This window comes from Anabrus simplex, chromosome 7 (assembly GCF_040414725.1).
Source record: "Anabrus simplex isolate iqAnaSimp1 chromosome 7, ASM4041472v1, whole genome shotgun sequence".
NCBI classification, from domain to species: domain Eukaryota; kingdom Metazoa; phylum Arthropoda; class Insecta; order Orthoptera; family Tettigoniidae; genus Anabrus; species Anabrus simplex.
In genome coordinates, this window is record NC_090271.1 from 85,057,609 (window position 1) to 85,075,018 (window position 17,410).

General features: G+C 39.8%; 1 protein-coding gene across 1 annotated transcript in view; it reads right to left on the reverse strand.

Annotated features, from left to right (window-relative positions):
- Positions 1-17,410, reverse strand: part of LOC136877707 (neuropeptide Y receptor type 2) — a 981,897-nt gene that overhangs the window by 315,910 nt on the left and 648,577 nt on the right. Inside the window, exon 6 of the mRNA XM_068228711.1 lies at positions 10,360-10,379. Within this exon, the coding sequence (XP_068084812.1) occupies positions 10,360-10,379 (20 nt within the window). The remainder of the gene's footprint in view (positions 1-10,359; positions 10,380-17,410) is intronic.

Below are 17,410 nucleotides of genomic sequence, written 5' to 3' on the forward strand. Positions count from 1 at the left end.
ACCGTTTTCTCTGTATGTATTGTTGCTTCTTTTATGATTCGGTTTGCAGTTCCTTCGCATGAATTCCATATATTTAAATCAGCACGGAACTGCTGGTATCATTTAACAGCGGTCAAGTGTTATGTTACTACGTTCAGAACATACCTAGCAAAATCATTTCTTCCGCCGTGAAGAATGGAGCTCCAATGGTGTGCAACGTGGGAGCACCTTTGTTATTAACAAAAGTGGTGGGCCATTTTCATCAATCATTTCTAAAAATCCGCTAACAGAGCGTTAGTTAACTCCATGTTTCACAGAACACTATAACAAACTCGTTAACTACCGTTGCGTTAAGGTTAATGATGAAAACAGCAGTGTGTAGTGCTAACATAATTGCGCTCTTCTGGACGGTGTCGGGCATAATGTATTCATTTGTCATCTTTCACCTGTATTCTGTGTGTGGGGAATAAGAGGTCGCATTTGAAATTGATTTTAGTTGGTGTTAGGACCAGATTGGTAAATTAGACTACGAGCAGAAGAAAATTATAATGCACGTTGATTAGGAAAAGTTTCGAGGAAGTAATTTTACTTCACTGGAGAAGAATATTGTCAATTTGCTTTCAAAATATCGTAGCGTTACGGAATGTAAAAATGAAAGATGATACATCTCTGAAGGCAAAAAGGAAAGGCGTGGAATTAGTTAGCAAATGAATTAAACAGCCACTTGAATGTGACCACGCGTTCAGCAGAACAATGAAATACCTGTACGACATTTTGAAAAGCAGCGCAAAAGGAAGTTATCATTCGAAGGGCAAGTTGGAGTTGGAGCGATAGAAGACCGGAGGTAGTAAATTTATTCCAACATCTACATAGACTAGAGGACTTCGCAGATTACTGTAGTAACTGGCAACCACATTGAGCCTCTTCGCTCTGACGGAGACTGTGATACAGAATATTATATGAAATGATGCCTTAGTTTTAAAGTATTCTTGTTATTGTGTGAGATATCTCTTCTGTATTACCATTCAGATATTTTAAACTGAATTTTATTAACTGGACAGATCATCAGTAACTACAGTAGGACAATTACATTAAAAATTAAGGTTACCATATTATAAGTGGTGTAGGATACATGTGATGATAATCTCCCTTTCTTTGAATTTATATTTCAACACAAATGTCTTTTTACATAAAAATAACTTAATGGAATATTAGTTTATATACTTTCTCTTTTCTGAGAGTTTACAACATTGGTTACTCCTGTAACGATCTGAATGGCCCCCTAGCACAATATCCCAGTGAAGTCAGTAATAGCTGCATTGGAGACAAAGGTAAATTTCGTCCTTCTATCTCCTCTAATACTTTCCTCACAACAGGTTTAGGCAAACTATACAGTTCCAAAAACCCGAATTTCTGTGAGTTCAAGTAGGTCCGTGTAACTTCCTGTCTCTCTGCATTCTGAAGGTAATCTAAATAGAGTACCTGTGCACCAAACACAAATCTCTTCCAGCCATTTTTATTTTAACACGACATTAAGTAGCTTAATACGACGAGAGTGCTACATTAAATTAACGGAGAGTTTAACGGTGCGTTAGCATTAATGAAGGTGACACTTGGTAACAGAGTATTAGTGTTGAATAAGCTGATTCCAAGGAAATATCGTCGAATTTTAAGAGAAACTCTATTTGTAAGTGTTCGTCAAAATCAATATCCTAAAGGGATTGAATTCGTTGACAAGGAAACCCTTTCACGTTACTCACATCCAGCTGTCGTTAAAATTCAGGATCATATAAGCCGTATCGCCCGAGGATAAAGGGAGTTCATAGCTTAGGTAAGACGTGTTATTTCACAGCGTATGTCCTTATAGATCAATGGTTCTCAACCAGTGGTACAAGACTTAAAAGGAATGGTGAATCAGTGAACAAAGTACAATTTCCTACAGATAAAATTTAAAACTTTCTGTCTATATTCATCAGGTAAAAGGCAGCCTTAACTCTACTGGATGACAGAGCTTTTGGATGGGTGACGTATTGATAAGTTGCGTGGTAAACACCAAACGTGTCGCTGAAACATGGAGTGGGGCAAAGACATAGATAGATGTTAGGCCCCTTTTAAAAACAAACATCATCATCAAATATTGAGTCCCGAACTGACCCCTTTCCTTCCTGAAAAAATCTAACTAGGACTTGATCTTGTGGTCCAGATATAGATGCTTTACCACTGATCCACAGAGTGATGACCTTACATAACATCCTGACATAGTTAATTTCACTGAATGACCTAAAATATCTAAGTTACAACACATAAATGCGCGTGTCCGAAATGTATACTACTTGTTGCCTCACCCGAGATCAACGAAATATTTCTGAATTTTCAGAGAAATTGAATTCGACAGTCTTTGACAGCTCAATCAATAACTGGAAGAAATAGACAGAGAAATCCTTTCAAAACACTCACGTTCAACTGTCGTTACATTTCAAGACCATATATCGCCCAAGACTGAATGGAGCCCATGCCATGATATAAATGCAAGACGTGTGACATCACAGAAATGTGTTCTTGTAATATATTCTGTTCCCAACGACCACTTTATGGCACGAAAGCATTGTTCCCAACAGTACCTCTTGGCTACTGGAATATTTTACTTTGACATGTGTATCATCTCGATGTTGTAGTAGAACACTATTATAACTACTTTTTAGAGAACGAGACATTTCTTTGACTTAATATTTGTCGTATTGCTGGAGTCAATATAATAATTAGTATCTCTTAAAGCTATTTTCTGGACATATGAAGAACATATTTCGGTAAGTGAAATATTCAGAATTCGTAACCACATGACGGTAATATTGCTGATGCAATAATGACAATCACTTTGGCGTTGTTTTCATGTGAGCATGTATGTACCTTCGGTCTGAGATACTGGTCCCAGTATGACATCGAAACGTGACATTTTTCGTCACAGCGTGGCGAACTATTGTATCTCAGAAACTATGTAACAATACTAGTTGGATATAGACATGGACGTAAGTATTCATTCCGTAAAATACTTAGTAGAGTCATTAATATTGTGGCCGTCTAGTGTCGCTGTGGTGCAGTACAGCGGGGAGTTCGCATCACAGGATGTTGGCGTCACAGTTCTTCCCTAGTCCCAGCAAGAGGCAGTTGCGTGCCTACAGCATAAACAGAATTACGGCCTCTGTTGTGAAGGTTTTTTGAGTATCACCGACAGAACTTAAGAATGCCGTAGTTTGAACAACAGGAAAATTTTAAATTCTGCCAAAAAATTGGCAAATCCACTAGCGAAACAATTCAGATGATCTAGTCGAAATCGCCCGGTTCACCAAGACGGGAAAAAGACCCGGAAGGCAGGTCAAAGGCTATGTGATCCTCTAACATTAGTCTGATATGAGCTGTGGCAGAGAGCGGTTCGCTGTCCTCTGCATTCATTGCGTATGACGTTGGTGCGTTAATATTTTCCAAAAAATAAAGTGAAAATGGCAACCAATAGCATTAATAGAAATACAATAAAATGTCATTTTCCGACAAGACAAACCAGCAGAAGCTCATGAGTGGATTCAGCAAATTTTTAAACTTACAATTGATCAACTGGAAGTCATTCAACTCGACAATCTGGAAACCACTGTCTACATTAAACTAACCAGTAAACTACTTATGGAGAAGGTGTTACTAACTACAAACGGAAAATCACTGTTACGAAAATTTAATGGTTCCTTCCCTGATGTTGTTATAACATGTACAGATGTTGATAGTAAATTGATCAGAACAACGAACCTACCAATAAAAATGACGAACGAGAAAATAACGTCATTTTTAGCTAATATTGGAAAGTCTGGGAAATCAGAAATGAATGGTATTCAGCCTACATTGCAACATTTACAGTGGCATCAGAGCTATGCGAATAGAACTTAAAACTGCCGTACCACAATCGTGGCCATAGAGGGATATAAAACTCATGTAATACATAAAGGGAAACCTAATTCTTGCTTTTACTGCGACGCTACGGATCATTTTAGACAAGATTTCCCCATAAGACGAGGCGAGAACGAAAACAAAACAGGGCCCTGGTTACTCAGTGATATAGTTGAGAACAGAGAACGTCATACTGATTCACCATTTGTACTAGAGTCGGATACTATAACCACAACCATATCTCACACAGACAATCCTGCCCTAGTACAAACAACAGGCTGCAGAACAACCCGAAGTGGATGAATCACTTACACACTCCAATGCCTTATCGCCAACACAAGTCAGCCAGGCAGCCTCATCGAACGGCATATCCACACAGCAACAAGTACAGATATCAAACCTAGACGAAAACGAGCAACAACAAACATCCGATAATAGTCAACACCAGAATGGGTCATGTCTGAACTGTACTTTCTCTAATACACAACCACGAACGGGAAATTTTAAACACATCTGTCTATACGGAAGCAGAGAATATTATAAATGGTAGGACACTAGAGAAACCAGGGGAGAGGGACATTAGTACTCAAACAATGAACAAGAGCGTTTTTCAAGACACTGCGACTAATAACATGCAATGCGCCGATGAGATCGAAGCAAAAACCTCGAATCTTATAGAAATACAAGAGACGATGTCAAGGAATCACGAAAGTTTGAAGAGAAATGAAACACCAACCCAAGAAGTAGCCATTTCGAAAAGCAAAACAAAAGTAAAAGCACATCGACCCTCGAGGGAGGAAACACAGAAGCCACACAACAGCAGAGACCCGCGGCTACAGGGTAGTAGAGTAGGAGATAGACGATAGAGTCCCTTCCATCATCCCCGCTGAATTTATATGGAGAAGAAACATGCATATTTTCAAGAGTATGTTGTTAATATACACACCGATGACACTAAATATAAATTGTATTCAAACTGCAAGTAAAAAGTCGCTTCTACAGATTATTCGTGACCAGGACGTGGATATATTTATGTTGCAAGAAGTGGCAACTGAAGCCCTTGCTCCCATTCCTGGATATGATGAAATTCTTTATGATAACGAGCACAAACGCGGTACAGCCATTTACATTAAGGACAATATACCACACTCGGCACAGCACTCCTGCCAAATTCTTGAGGAATCAGCGTACGTAATCGTGACTTACTGATTGTAAACATCTAAGCCCCATCAGGCTCACAAGCAAGAACGCAAATACAGCTGTTCTATTCCACGGAAATACTTCCACTTATTTACGGACACAGAAGCAATATGACCCTTGGGGTTGATCTTAACGCAGTATTATCACCCAAAGACCAAACATAACGGCTCCAAGGATGTCCTGCGCTATCTGATTTAATAAAAGGGCTACGCCTAAAAGACACATGGGAAGTGAAGCAATAGAGGTCACCTAGCTATACGTATTATTACAAATGGGCCGCTTCTCGAATAGATGGAATATATGCCAACGGGCAAGTGAAAGGCCAAGTGAGGGAAACAGATGTATGCCCAGTGGAATTTTCAAACCCTTGTGTGTTTATCTGTAAGGTCCGACAACCTGAGTGGGGACTAAGACGCGGACGAGGAATTTGGAGGTTAAATGAATCTATTTTGGAGAACGTGGATTTAAAAGAAATATTTTTCACTGAATGTCAAACAATGGGAAACATACATGTCATGATGTAGAGGTACTCCTCATTGGTGGCTGTTATACGCTAAACCACGCACGACGTGGCTACTGAAGACATGCAGCGACGAAAGGAGAAGGCAGTTAAACCCAACGAAATAATTCTATTATAAATCCTTGAGACAGTTATATAAGGAGGATCCTACCAACACTGATACATATCGAATAATGAAGAAAACAAAAGCGTAGCTACTAACGATACAGCGAAGAGAAATGGAAGGTCTAAAAATTCAAGTGCAAGATCATCATATTCTTGCCAACGAGTTTCCTCCCACTTACCACCTTATAAGGAATTCCAGGAAAGGACGTCAATAATACATCCATCACATCGCAACCACTAACGGACAAATAACGAATAGCCCCGAAATAATAAATGGCAGAGGACTTTTTCCAGTCCTCGTATAAAGAAGAGTCACCCAACATCATAAAACACCAACACACATTCTTTTATGGTAAGAGAGGAAGAATTCAGCGTAGGGAACAAGAAAGTTTGACCCAAGATATCACCTCAGTAGAAATCCAGCAGGCAATACTACAAAGCGCACCGAACAAATCTCCTGGTCCCGATGGTCTAGGAAGAGCTTTTTACATGACATATTGGTCCGTCATTATAGATGCAATTGTTGCAGTAATGAATGATGCCTGAAATCCAGAAAGGAACATCGAGAAGCTAAAAGAAGATCTTGTGTCCTTCTTCCCAGGATGACAAATCCGACCAAGTTATCTGACTTTCAGCCCGTTACCGCTCTTAAATGTTGACTGTAAGCTATTAACTGAATGTGCGAAAGAGGGAGGAGGACGTCACATCCGAACACAGTATGATACGATACCAGGAAGATGTGCAATCAATTCTGCAAGTGTAATTCGGGATATAATTAGCGAGTCATTTGTCAACAATAAAAATAAACTTCTAATATCACTAGATTTTGACCACGCATTGACAGGGTAAACCACAAATATATAATCGAAACACTCAATGCCCTTGGCTTTGACACTCGATTCACGACTATCATGGGTAAATGTAATCTCTTCAAAGATTAACATAAATGTTTATTTAACAAGGCCAATCCACATCCAAAGAAGAGTACGACAAGGGTGTCCACTGTCTATTTTGATCTTTGTTCTTTCCCTAGAACCTTCTTAGCAATCCACAGCAAACTTCCAGTCCTAGTAATCTAGATATTGTCGCATTCGCAGATGACGTAACTCTAATATTAGATCAAACCATTGATATCCTGAATTTATTCAAGGTAATCGAGGATTACGAGAGATTTTTCGGGGCTCAGCTGAACCCAAGGAAGACAAAGGCGATTTGGTTTGGGAAAATAGGCCTCTTGCAACAAAGAATAATGTATATGAATATGTAATGCTTAAGCAAAATGTGGCATCTGAGCCAAATCCTTCCCATGCCAAGGATGATTGCTAAACGTATAATTTCGGTGGTTGGTTGGTTCATTTGGCAAGGATCATTAATACGACTTGCGAGAAGTACACTCAACTTACCTAAATGGCAGGGTGGGTTGGGGCTAATCGACATCAAAGAGAAAGCAAAAACCTTGTTTCTAACGAGAAACTTAAAGCTGTTTCACAAAGCAGGGTATCATAATTCGAAGAATTTCCTCCCGGAATGGTGCCGTCTTCAGCAATGCATTAACCCACCAGCTATTCCAACATACATCATCGTGCACCTCACGCAAGATATCTGAGAGTCGAGTTGAGTTATATGCCAAAGGACGTCGTCACATCTCCACATGTCTCAACGAAAAAGGTTTATAACTACTATATACTGTTTCAACAGTATTTAGCCCCTAATATAAGGAAAACATCTATGATAAACAATTGGAATCGGGTATTGGAGGAATATCTCCAATCGCATACTTCCAGACGCAGTAAAAGAAGGTATAAAGTGATCCATGCCATTATGCCGACAAACAGCAGACTTCATCATATTCATATGATGGAGACGGATTTGTGCAACTTCTGTCAACATAAAGATACGATCCAACACCGACTTCCAACATGTGCGAATCTTCGACTGACATGAAATAAATGTAAACAGCTGCTGAAATGTATCATCGGACGCCCGAATGTGTGACCCACCCTGCATTTAGTTTACAACCACCGCAACTGAACAGTGCTGTCGTATTACTGTTAGGTTGTTATGTAGACTGTGTGCCGAAATCTTCTGAGCCTTACAGTGAACTCGAAAGAATGTCCGAGATAAGTGACTGTGCTTTAATGTGCATTAAGTGCCCGAAAAGGAAGAGATGGTTAGGAGAATATATAGAACAGCTAAGTAGTGTTCTGTAAGTGTGAAATGCTGGAAGTGCCAAGGGTAAATTAAAAAAATCAAGATAGACTGTATAAAAGTGTGATATGGATTTGTGTGATTCATTCATTTGTTGTTTGTAAATACTTGTCATTTACAGATGGGCATTATTGTGATATTCTGAGACTTCAAATAATTCCTGAACATTAGGCAATAAGAAGTGGTAAAGACAGTTTCTGTTTATGTTTTTCTCTATCTAATTGTGTGTTCATTTGTTAAATAGTTGAAACAATTTTATGTATTAACTATAATATATGTAAATATATCAGATGTGAAAAAAAAGCTGTTAGCTCCAGTCCACGAACACATTGACTGTAGTACAAGAGGGTACGCCGTATTGCCTGAACTGTAGGCGCCAGCCCACTAAGTTATTGGCTGTGGTATAAGAGTGTATGCCGTATTCCCTACACTGTAGGTGCCAGTCCACTAACTGACTGTAGTACAAGAGTGTATGCCGCATTGCCTACACTGTAGGCGTCAGTCCACGAACTTATTGACTGTAGTACAAGAGTGTATACCGTATTGCCTACAGGGCGCCAGTCCCCGAACTTATTTACTGTAGGAGTATGTTACAGTAAAGTACGTAGAATGCGAGCAACGAGAAATGTTTACGTTTATTCGTAAACTTGGCTGTAAACAAGGCAACAACGGACAAACTAGTTATCTACTATAGCACATTCAATCTCTTTCAGGTATTGACTGCGTGTTAGGCGAGCTGTATTGAGTGACTGGTGGAAAACAAGTGGTTGAAGAAATTGGTCGCGAAGAAAAGGAAACTTCAGTTAAAATGAGGCGGCTGATTGTCTCATTAACTCGTGAAGGGGGATCGTATCCTGGAATTGCAAGCATCGCTGTGAGAATTCGTTCTACTGTCCGAAGTATAAATAAGCGATGCAATAATACAAACTTGCTAATAAACAAAGAAATAGTTTGCCGTCCACAAAAACTGAATTACAGGGAAACGAGGCACGTGATGTAAACGAAAAACAAGGACCCAAAATCTACCATCTAATGCCATGTCTGCTTAATTAGGAGAACAGTTCGGAAAGCATGTGATACCCCGAGAATAAGCGTCTAATCAGTCGTGCTGGACACAAAGCTAGCGAATTTTTCATTATCACACCTTTCATGGCTATCACCTTTCATTTTCCATTTTCCATTTTCAGTCCACGAAGTTCGAGCTTCTGTCCTTTTCCCTCCCATTAGTGCTAATAGGGTATGGTTGCCTAGTTGTACTGCCCTTAAAACCATAATCACCACCAAACGCGCCGACTTTGGGAAATTATTGTGGAGGCATGTTTAACATGAACACTGCCATGTGAAATTAGGAACAGCTATTAATGTAAACTTTGCTATATAATAACAATGTTCACCAAACAAACAGAACAATAATAGAGGTTGTTTCTCAAATTCATTTTTGAAGAGTTTTAGGGAGTTTTCAATAATATTCACAAACAAACAGAAAAATAGAACTTGCTTCATAAATAAATAGCCTATTTTGAAGAAATATTTTATGTACGAAGCTGTAAGCCGCCTCTGTGGTGTAGTGGTTAGCGTGATTAGCTGCCACCCCCGGAGGTCCGGGTTCGATTCCCGGCTCTGCCACGAAATTTGAAAAGTGGTACGAGGGCTGGAACGGGGTCCACTCAGCCTCGGGAGGTCAACTGAGTAGAGGTGGGTTCGATTCCCACCTCAGCCATCCTCGAAGTGGTTTTCCGTGGTTTCCCACTTCACCTCCAGGCGAATGCCGGGATGGTACCTAACTTAAGGCCACGGCCGCTTCCTTCCCTCATCCTTGCCTATCCCTTCCAATCTTCCCATCCCCCTACAAGGCCCCTGTTCACCATAGCAGGTGAGGCCGCCTGGGCGAGGTACTGGTCATACTCCCCAGTTGTATCCCCCGACCACGAGTATGAATCTCCAGGACACTGCCCTTGAGGCGGTAGAGGTGGGTTCCCTCGCTGAGTCCGAGGGAAAAACCGAACCTGGAGGGTAAACAGACGATGATGATGATGATGACGAAGCTGTAAAATATAATGACAAATAAAAAGTGAACTTGCTTCATAAATACACTTTCTTCATAAATATCCTATTAACTTACTGTATATTTCATGATACAAAATGTGAAAAGCTCTACGACCAGATGTAGCACCTGAATAGTCTCCATTGGGAAATGTAGTTCTCTAAAGGAATACCCGCATTATAATCTAATTTTTCTTGACGTAAAACCATCTACCGTCTTCTCCAAATTTAACGCCTTAGCACCTCCGAAGACTACCAAATTCCACGTTTTAAGGGGACTTAACATCTAGGAGGAGAAACTTTTTGGTGGGTGGTGGGGGAATGGCACTCTTTCCCCTAAGATCATTTGGGGAGCAGGAAAAGCTTTGCACCCTTCCTCCTGAGTAGGCGCCTCTGATCACCACCATCACTTGTTATGTTACTGTTATTATTTATTGTGAATTACCTTGTCTGGCTGATCGCCTAGCGACATGAATTGCCAATTATGTGGCCCGACCTCGTGCTGCACCTTTCCTAATTATCAAAATTTCTTACACTGTGTAACTTCTATACGAGCTGCTTGGCTGAGGTGGTAAAGGGGTGCTCGGATCACCCGGAAGGACGTGGGTTCGATTCGCCGTCAGGAAGTCGGAAAATTTAAGAAACAATATTTCGACTTCCGGACGTGCACAGATTCCTGAGTTTCGCTCAGCCTACACGCAAAAATTGGATACCAGTTAAATTCTTTGGGGCGAAGATGGCCGGGCTTTGAGCTAACCACTCTACCCCACCAAGTGCCGAGGTTACGGATCGCGGAAGACTATATTCCACCCCTCCCCGGGCTTTCATGACCTGTAAGGAGTTAACTTTGCTTTTATGTAACGTCTGTCCTGACTGTCCTTCAAAATGTAGAAAACTATATTTACAATACCTAGTATCTGATACAGTGTTACAGTCTTACAACCCTTGTCCCGTCGGCCTACGCATTCATTCGCTGCAAAAGTCTACGTAATCGAGGCCTTAAATCACAATGCCCCTACAGGGAGAAGTTCATCATCGTGATAAATTTATCATTTTGACATTTAGCTGTGGGCGTGTATTTGCTAGCGATACCAGAATATTGAGGTACAACTTTTAATTCACCAGAAACAGCAAGTAGTAAACAGGTAGTTTTCGTTACGCCAACTTTCCATTCATGCAGACCTGCGAAGCGCGACATTGTCTCGTCAAAACGAAGTACACGCAAAAATATGATCTGTAGATATAACATTAAAATTTTATTTATAAAAAACAAATTTACACGCCACTCCATATGCATTCGTGCCGTCTAATGAAATAGTTCTATCTAAATATTATTCCATGATAGAATGAATTAGTCTACTGCCGATCCCTGTCACGCAGTCCTCCTTGTCGCTGTCCTTTTGCTCACAAGATAGAGGGTTCAAGCGAGTGGAGCGTGTGGTTATGGATGCGCATTTGTAACCTTGCATTCGGGAGAAAGTAGGTTCTAACCCCAATGTCGGCAGCCCTGAAGATGATTTTCTGTGGTTTTCTAACTTCACACCAGGCAAATGCTTGGGCCACGGCCACTTCCTCCCCTCTCCTAGCATTTTCCAATCCCAGCGTCCCATCGTCGCCATAAGACCTACCTGTCAAACGTAAAATGCAACTTGTAAAAAATAAAAATACAAACAGAGTTCGATCATGTTAGTGCCACTTGAAGGTGAAGTAAATAACGACAACTCCCTGGCAATGACTTCTAACTCCGCAAGGAACTCTTGAGGGATTAAATGTTCTAAACGAGAGTATCATAAGGGTCATTGCTCAAAGAACATTTATTATTATTATTATTATTATTATTATTATTATTATTATTATTATTATTATTATTGTTAACTAAAAAAGAAGTTATTTGGTCACTTGCAGAATGAACTCATTTCTCTTACGTTATTTTGAGCACTCACTGCCTGGCAATCTTGGCTTCATAATCAAACACAGCTGAATGATCGTGCGTACAGTATGTGATACACGCCATTTGTTAGACTATTGGATGTTATGAACATCCGATAAATTAATAACAATAATAAATACTGCAGAATAATAACCCAGTTAAAATAATTAACACTATTAAAAAAAAGTTAATATTACTCTGACATGTGATGCTCGTGAGCCCCTTGCATATTTCTATAGCGATAACATAGATGTGTCGTCCTTGTGATCTGGTTTAGCCAGTCACAACTGGTCTTAAAAGCAACTTATTTTACACGTTGTCACCCCGATAAAAATGATAGTCCACGAACCTACTGCGCTGGCGTAGCATGGGGGAGAGGTTATACTCCCACTTGGCGCGTCCCAGGTGACGGTTACGGGGTCCTAACCGGCTTGCCGACGGACTTGAGAGAATTTAAAAAGCTCTCGCGGCCAAACACACAACACACTGTGGGTGGGGGACGCAGACGAGAAGTACACGTATGGTATCCACTGCGTGTCGTAAGAGGCGACTAGAAGGGGTGACCAAGCGATGATGATTCTAAAACCAAGAGATTATTTGTGATTTGTACCATTACATGAGAAAGACCATGGGTCGAATTGTTTGGCGATTAGTACCATCATGTGAGGAACACCACGATTCTGGGCGTTGCGTGTGGTTAGTACTATCGTGTGTACTCCACTGAGGCGGGGGAGGGGGTTTGGCATTCGTCTATGCAGAGTAATGTCCATGTGCCGTAAAGCTGCGCTAAAGTGTGCCGGTTCCCCTGTATTCAGAATGGGTCTGCGCTACCTATGTGTAGTACCACATTCTGAGATACTCCATGGGTCTACGTTGCCTATTATCAGTAGCACTATGTGAGGAAAACCACGAGTTTGGCTGGCGCCCGTGATGAGTACCACTATGTGAAGAAAACCATGGGTCTGCGTTACCCGAGATAGTTCGATTAAGTGAAGAATACCATGCGATTTGTTACGTGTGGTCGTTACTATAGGGGCTGCCTGGCCGAGGTGGTAAAGGCGTGCTCGGTTCGCCCGGAAGGACGTGGGTTCGAATCCCCGTCAGGAAGTCGCAAAATTTAAAAAAAAAAAGAGATTTCCATTTCCGGAGGTGCATATGGCCCTAAGGTTCACTCAGCCTACACCAAAAATGTGTACCAGGTTAATTCCTTGGGGCAAAGGCGGCCTGGCGTAGAGCTAACCACTCTACCCCATCACGTGCCGCGGTTAACAAGGGTGGAAGCCTTTACTTTCCACTCCTCCAAGGGCCTTCATGGCCGGTACGGAGGTGACTTTGTCTTTTGTTTTTGGTCGTTACTATAATGTATCAAACACCGTGGGTCTACATTGCCTACGATTATTATCACTATGTTAGCAACACCACGAGCATACGTGGCCTGTGATGAATTCCACTAAGTGGGGAACACCACGGGAATACCGGCACCCTTGATTAGACCCACCATGTGAGAAACACCAGGGGTCTGCGTTGCTTGTGAGTAGAGCCCTTATGGGCGAAACACCATGGGTTTGTGTTACCTGTGAGTGGTGCCATTTTGTTTGACATACTATGGGTATACATTACCTGCTTAATACCACCACATGAGACACACCATCATATTACCTGTGATTAGTACCACCATGATTCTGCTTTACCAGCGATTTGTACCTTTATGATGGGCCTCCCTTTTAGACAATAAGTACCTTACCTGTAATTTAGACATTTTGAATTGGATCCACTGATCGTTTTTCTTTCACTATAATTTTCATCATCATCATTCGTTTTATATTATAATCAGTGGATACATTTTGAAGTTTTAATTTTAATTTCGTTGCACCTTGTACTATTAGGGGTCGATGACCTACCTGTTTGGCCCATTTAAACAACAAACATCATCATCATCATCATCACCATCATCATCAATATGATGGTGCTGTTGTGTGTACTGGTTGCAAACCTGCCTTCCCGAAAGCTAGCGAGAGAAAGTGACTTAGCGAGGAGATTCTGCCCTGAGCTGCCGTGCACAAAGTCCCGGTGCGGCGGGTAGGTAAGCTTCAAGAGAAGGGACAACTGACTTAATCCCCAAGCACCCAGTTGGAGATGTATTGTTTTACCATTATGTAAATGAGTTTTTGATATAACATCAATAATCATGAAAATTCTCATGTATGTAACGTTTTCCTTTTGAAGTGACCATTTAGATTCCCATTAGGGCCAATGAGTTAGGGGATGACACATGACATTTAATTAAGGTTTTGAACTTTCGTTTTTCTTTGTAAAGTTCTTTTGTGGGAATACTTGGAGATTACTTTCCTAAAAATCATCTTGTTTGATTGCAGCTGATGTTTCGAAAGGTTTTCTCTTTATATTACATTTTTGGAACTGATTCTCAATCGTGCTATCCTCTGTATCATAGGGAGTTATTGCCAAATTATTTTATGTTGTGTATTATTTCGTTTTCCCGCGTGTATTACGTTCTTTTTGGTTGACAGCGACACTTGATAAATTATTTTATGTAATTTTCTAACTTATGTCACTCAGTGGTATGGGACTATCCCGTGTGTAACTGAGCAACTAGACCAAGTGTGTCTTGTTATGAGTTCTTTTCTCTCTCCTGTTTGGTTTAGATTAACTTGGTGTGAAATTATCCCTTGTTTGATGTACAATCTTCCATCTGCAAATTTAGTTTGTCTTTGCCCTGTGACAAATTTGATTTCGTAACATGTTCCAGATTGTGTTCACATTGTAACGGTTCAAATCCCGTTACAAGATGATATCTGTATTTTTATTATTGTATGATTTTATCTGTATTATTATTATTATTATTATTATTATTATTATTATTATTATTATTATTATTATTATTATTATTATTATTATTTCAGTATTATTATTATGTTATCTGTGATATTGTACTATTATTGTAATTATCCGTTTTATTCAATTTTGCAATTGCCTGTTGCTTGCAAGATTGCACTTAGATGTATACACATATACGTATGTGTAGATTATCATTAAACACCTGTACAGTGAGAATTGTTGTATATATCAGAGATTGGAAGTGACGTTGTTATAGTGCAAGATTAGTGGCGATTCTGCCAAGTAATCGCCGCGCCATGGCTACGGCATCGTATTTATTTAGAATATGCGCTCAGAGAGTCAGCCGGCGGGCTATTTCACCACTGTGTGTAATATCTGTCGCGTAGGTGGGAGTATGTCATTGTTATTTCTGGAGATTACGTAGTTGTGTCAACCAACGTCTATATAAGGTAGCTCCATATTGTAGCGTCAGTCATTACTTATACGGATGCAGTACAGTGAAGTAGTCTACTAGATCAGGAGGCCTTAGTTGGACAGTCAACCAGTGTGAACAAGAGATGGTGAAGACTCAGTGAGCCATTATTGGTCATTGAGAGAGTGAGACCAAATGGTTGGTCCGTCACTTAGTGGAAGACGCGGACGCAAGGCTTACCAAGGAGTCAGAGAGGGCAACCCTGGACCTGCCAAGAGGTCATACCATATTGACTTACAAAGAAGTCAGATGATATGGAGAAGAAGCAGTCGCAAGGATGTATCACCACGTTAGGCGTGACACATCTACAGTAAACACCAGAGCAATGGATTACGTCGTAATTACACTCAAAGTGTTGAAGGTACAGTCAAGTGAATCAGTGAGGGGAATATTTCGTATAAATTGTTAAATGTCCGGTCAAGAAGAATTCAAATTCATGCCTAGTTTCTTTCAGTTGCAATGTCATAATTTCATATTCTCATCTGTTTTATCGCAACAAGACTCACTATTTTTTGATATATTATTTAAAGAATATATATTGTTTTATCAAACGAATTCAGAGTTTCATTTCATTGACAGTAAAATATCTTAACCTCAAAATTAATGGGGAAACCGAACGCCAATCTCCTTTTCCCAGAACTTATATGGTATGTTGTCAACAGTAAGCTTATTACCCCACACCCTGTTAGTTGGTTTTAGTAATAAATATCTTACAATGTGTCGACGCAACGTGGGACTCGAATAAATTCAGAATCTGTTCTGAATGACAGCATATCATAGGTTCATTTGGGAAGAGTATGCGCATTTAAGCCAACGGAATTATTACCGGTAAATTTCAGGAGTGTAATTTTGTGATATATATTTGTATTTTGGGGATATGTCAAGGGATTTGAAGAGGGAAATTAATTTGAGATCGCGTACTATCACTAGTGAACCAAAGATGGACAAGGAAGACAATAACAAGTCATGTGACGACGAGGTCATTGCTTCCGCGGACATCCAAGGTGAAATTCAGAGTAGGGAACAGGTGAATACGATGGAAGCTTCTGAGGAAATTCAGGAAAGAGCAGAAATCGAGAAGCACACTGAAACTAAAAAGGAAATCGCGGGGGGGATGAACCAAGATTTTCTAAATTTGTTGATGGCCAGATTTACCGAGCTCAGTAATGAAAATAAGAAAGAGAAGAAAGAGATGAAAGAATTTTTTAGTAGTAATAGTAGTGAAAATAATAAAGAGATGAAAGAGATGAAAGAATTAATTAATACTAATAATGAAAATTGTAAGAAACTGATTGAAAATAGTAAGGAAGAGATGAAAGAGATGAAAGAATTATTTACTAGTAGTAGTGAAAATAATAAGAAAGAGATGAAAGAATTAATTAGTACTAATAATGAAAATTGTAATAAACGGATTAACGCCATAAGTAGTAAAATGGAAGAAATGATTGTTAGTATTAACGGAAATTTTAATGTGATCAATGATAAAATAGATGGGTTAAGTGAATCACTAAATTCTAAAATAGATACTAAGATAGTAGAGGTAACTAATCAAATATCTAAGTTAGAAAATAAGTTAAACAAAGAGTGTGTTGACCTTAGAGGAGAGATGGAGTTGAATCGGAGCGATCTTCATACTCAAATTGATCATGTCAAAGGAACATATACAGAGAATATCGTAGAGTTAAGTAATAAGATTTCTAATATCCGGGAAGAAATTCACGAGATCATAGATAAAAGACTAGACAAGATCTATAATGCAGTGGGGCAAGATATGAGGGAATGTGTCAGTAAGGTAGAAACGTTTGAAAAAGAGCTTGGACAGGTCAGAGAACTAAAGAATAAACAAGAAACATTGTCGCAGAAGGTTACAGAGAAAGAGGAAAAATTACAGGAAGAATTGAGAATAATGAAAGAGAATGCGGAGAGAGTGGCGGAAGAAAAAGTTTTGAATTGCCAGAGGGTACTACGGCAAGAAATGAGAGAAGGTCAGATTACAAGAGAAATAATAGTAACGAGTGGTTTATACAATAGAGACCAAGATTTGCCTAAGTTTACTGCAAAACAATTTAATCCTATGGAATTTGTAACATTAGTTGAGAAAAGATTTGCAAATAAGTTGAGGGATAATATTATCGAATTGGAATACGTATTAGAGATCTTGTCT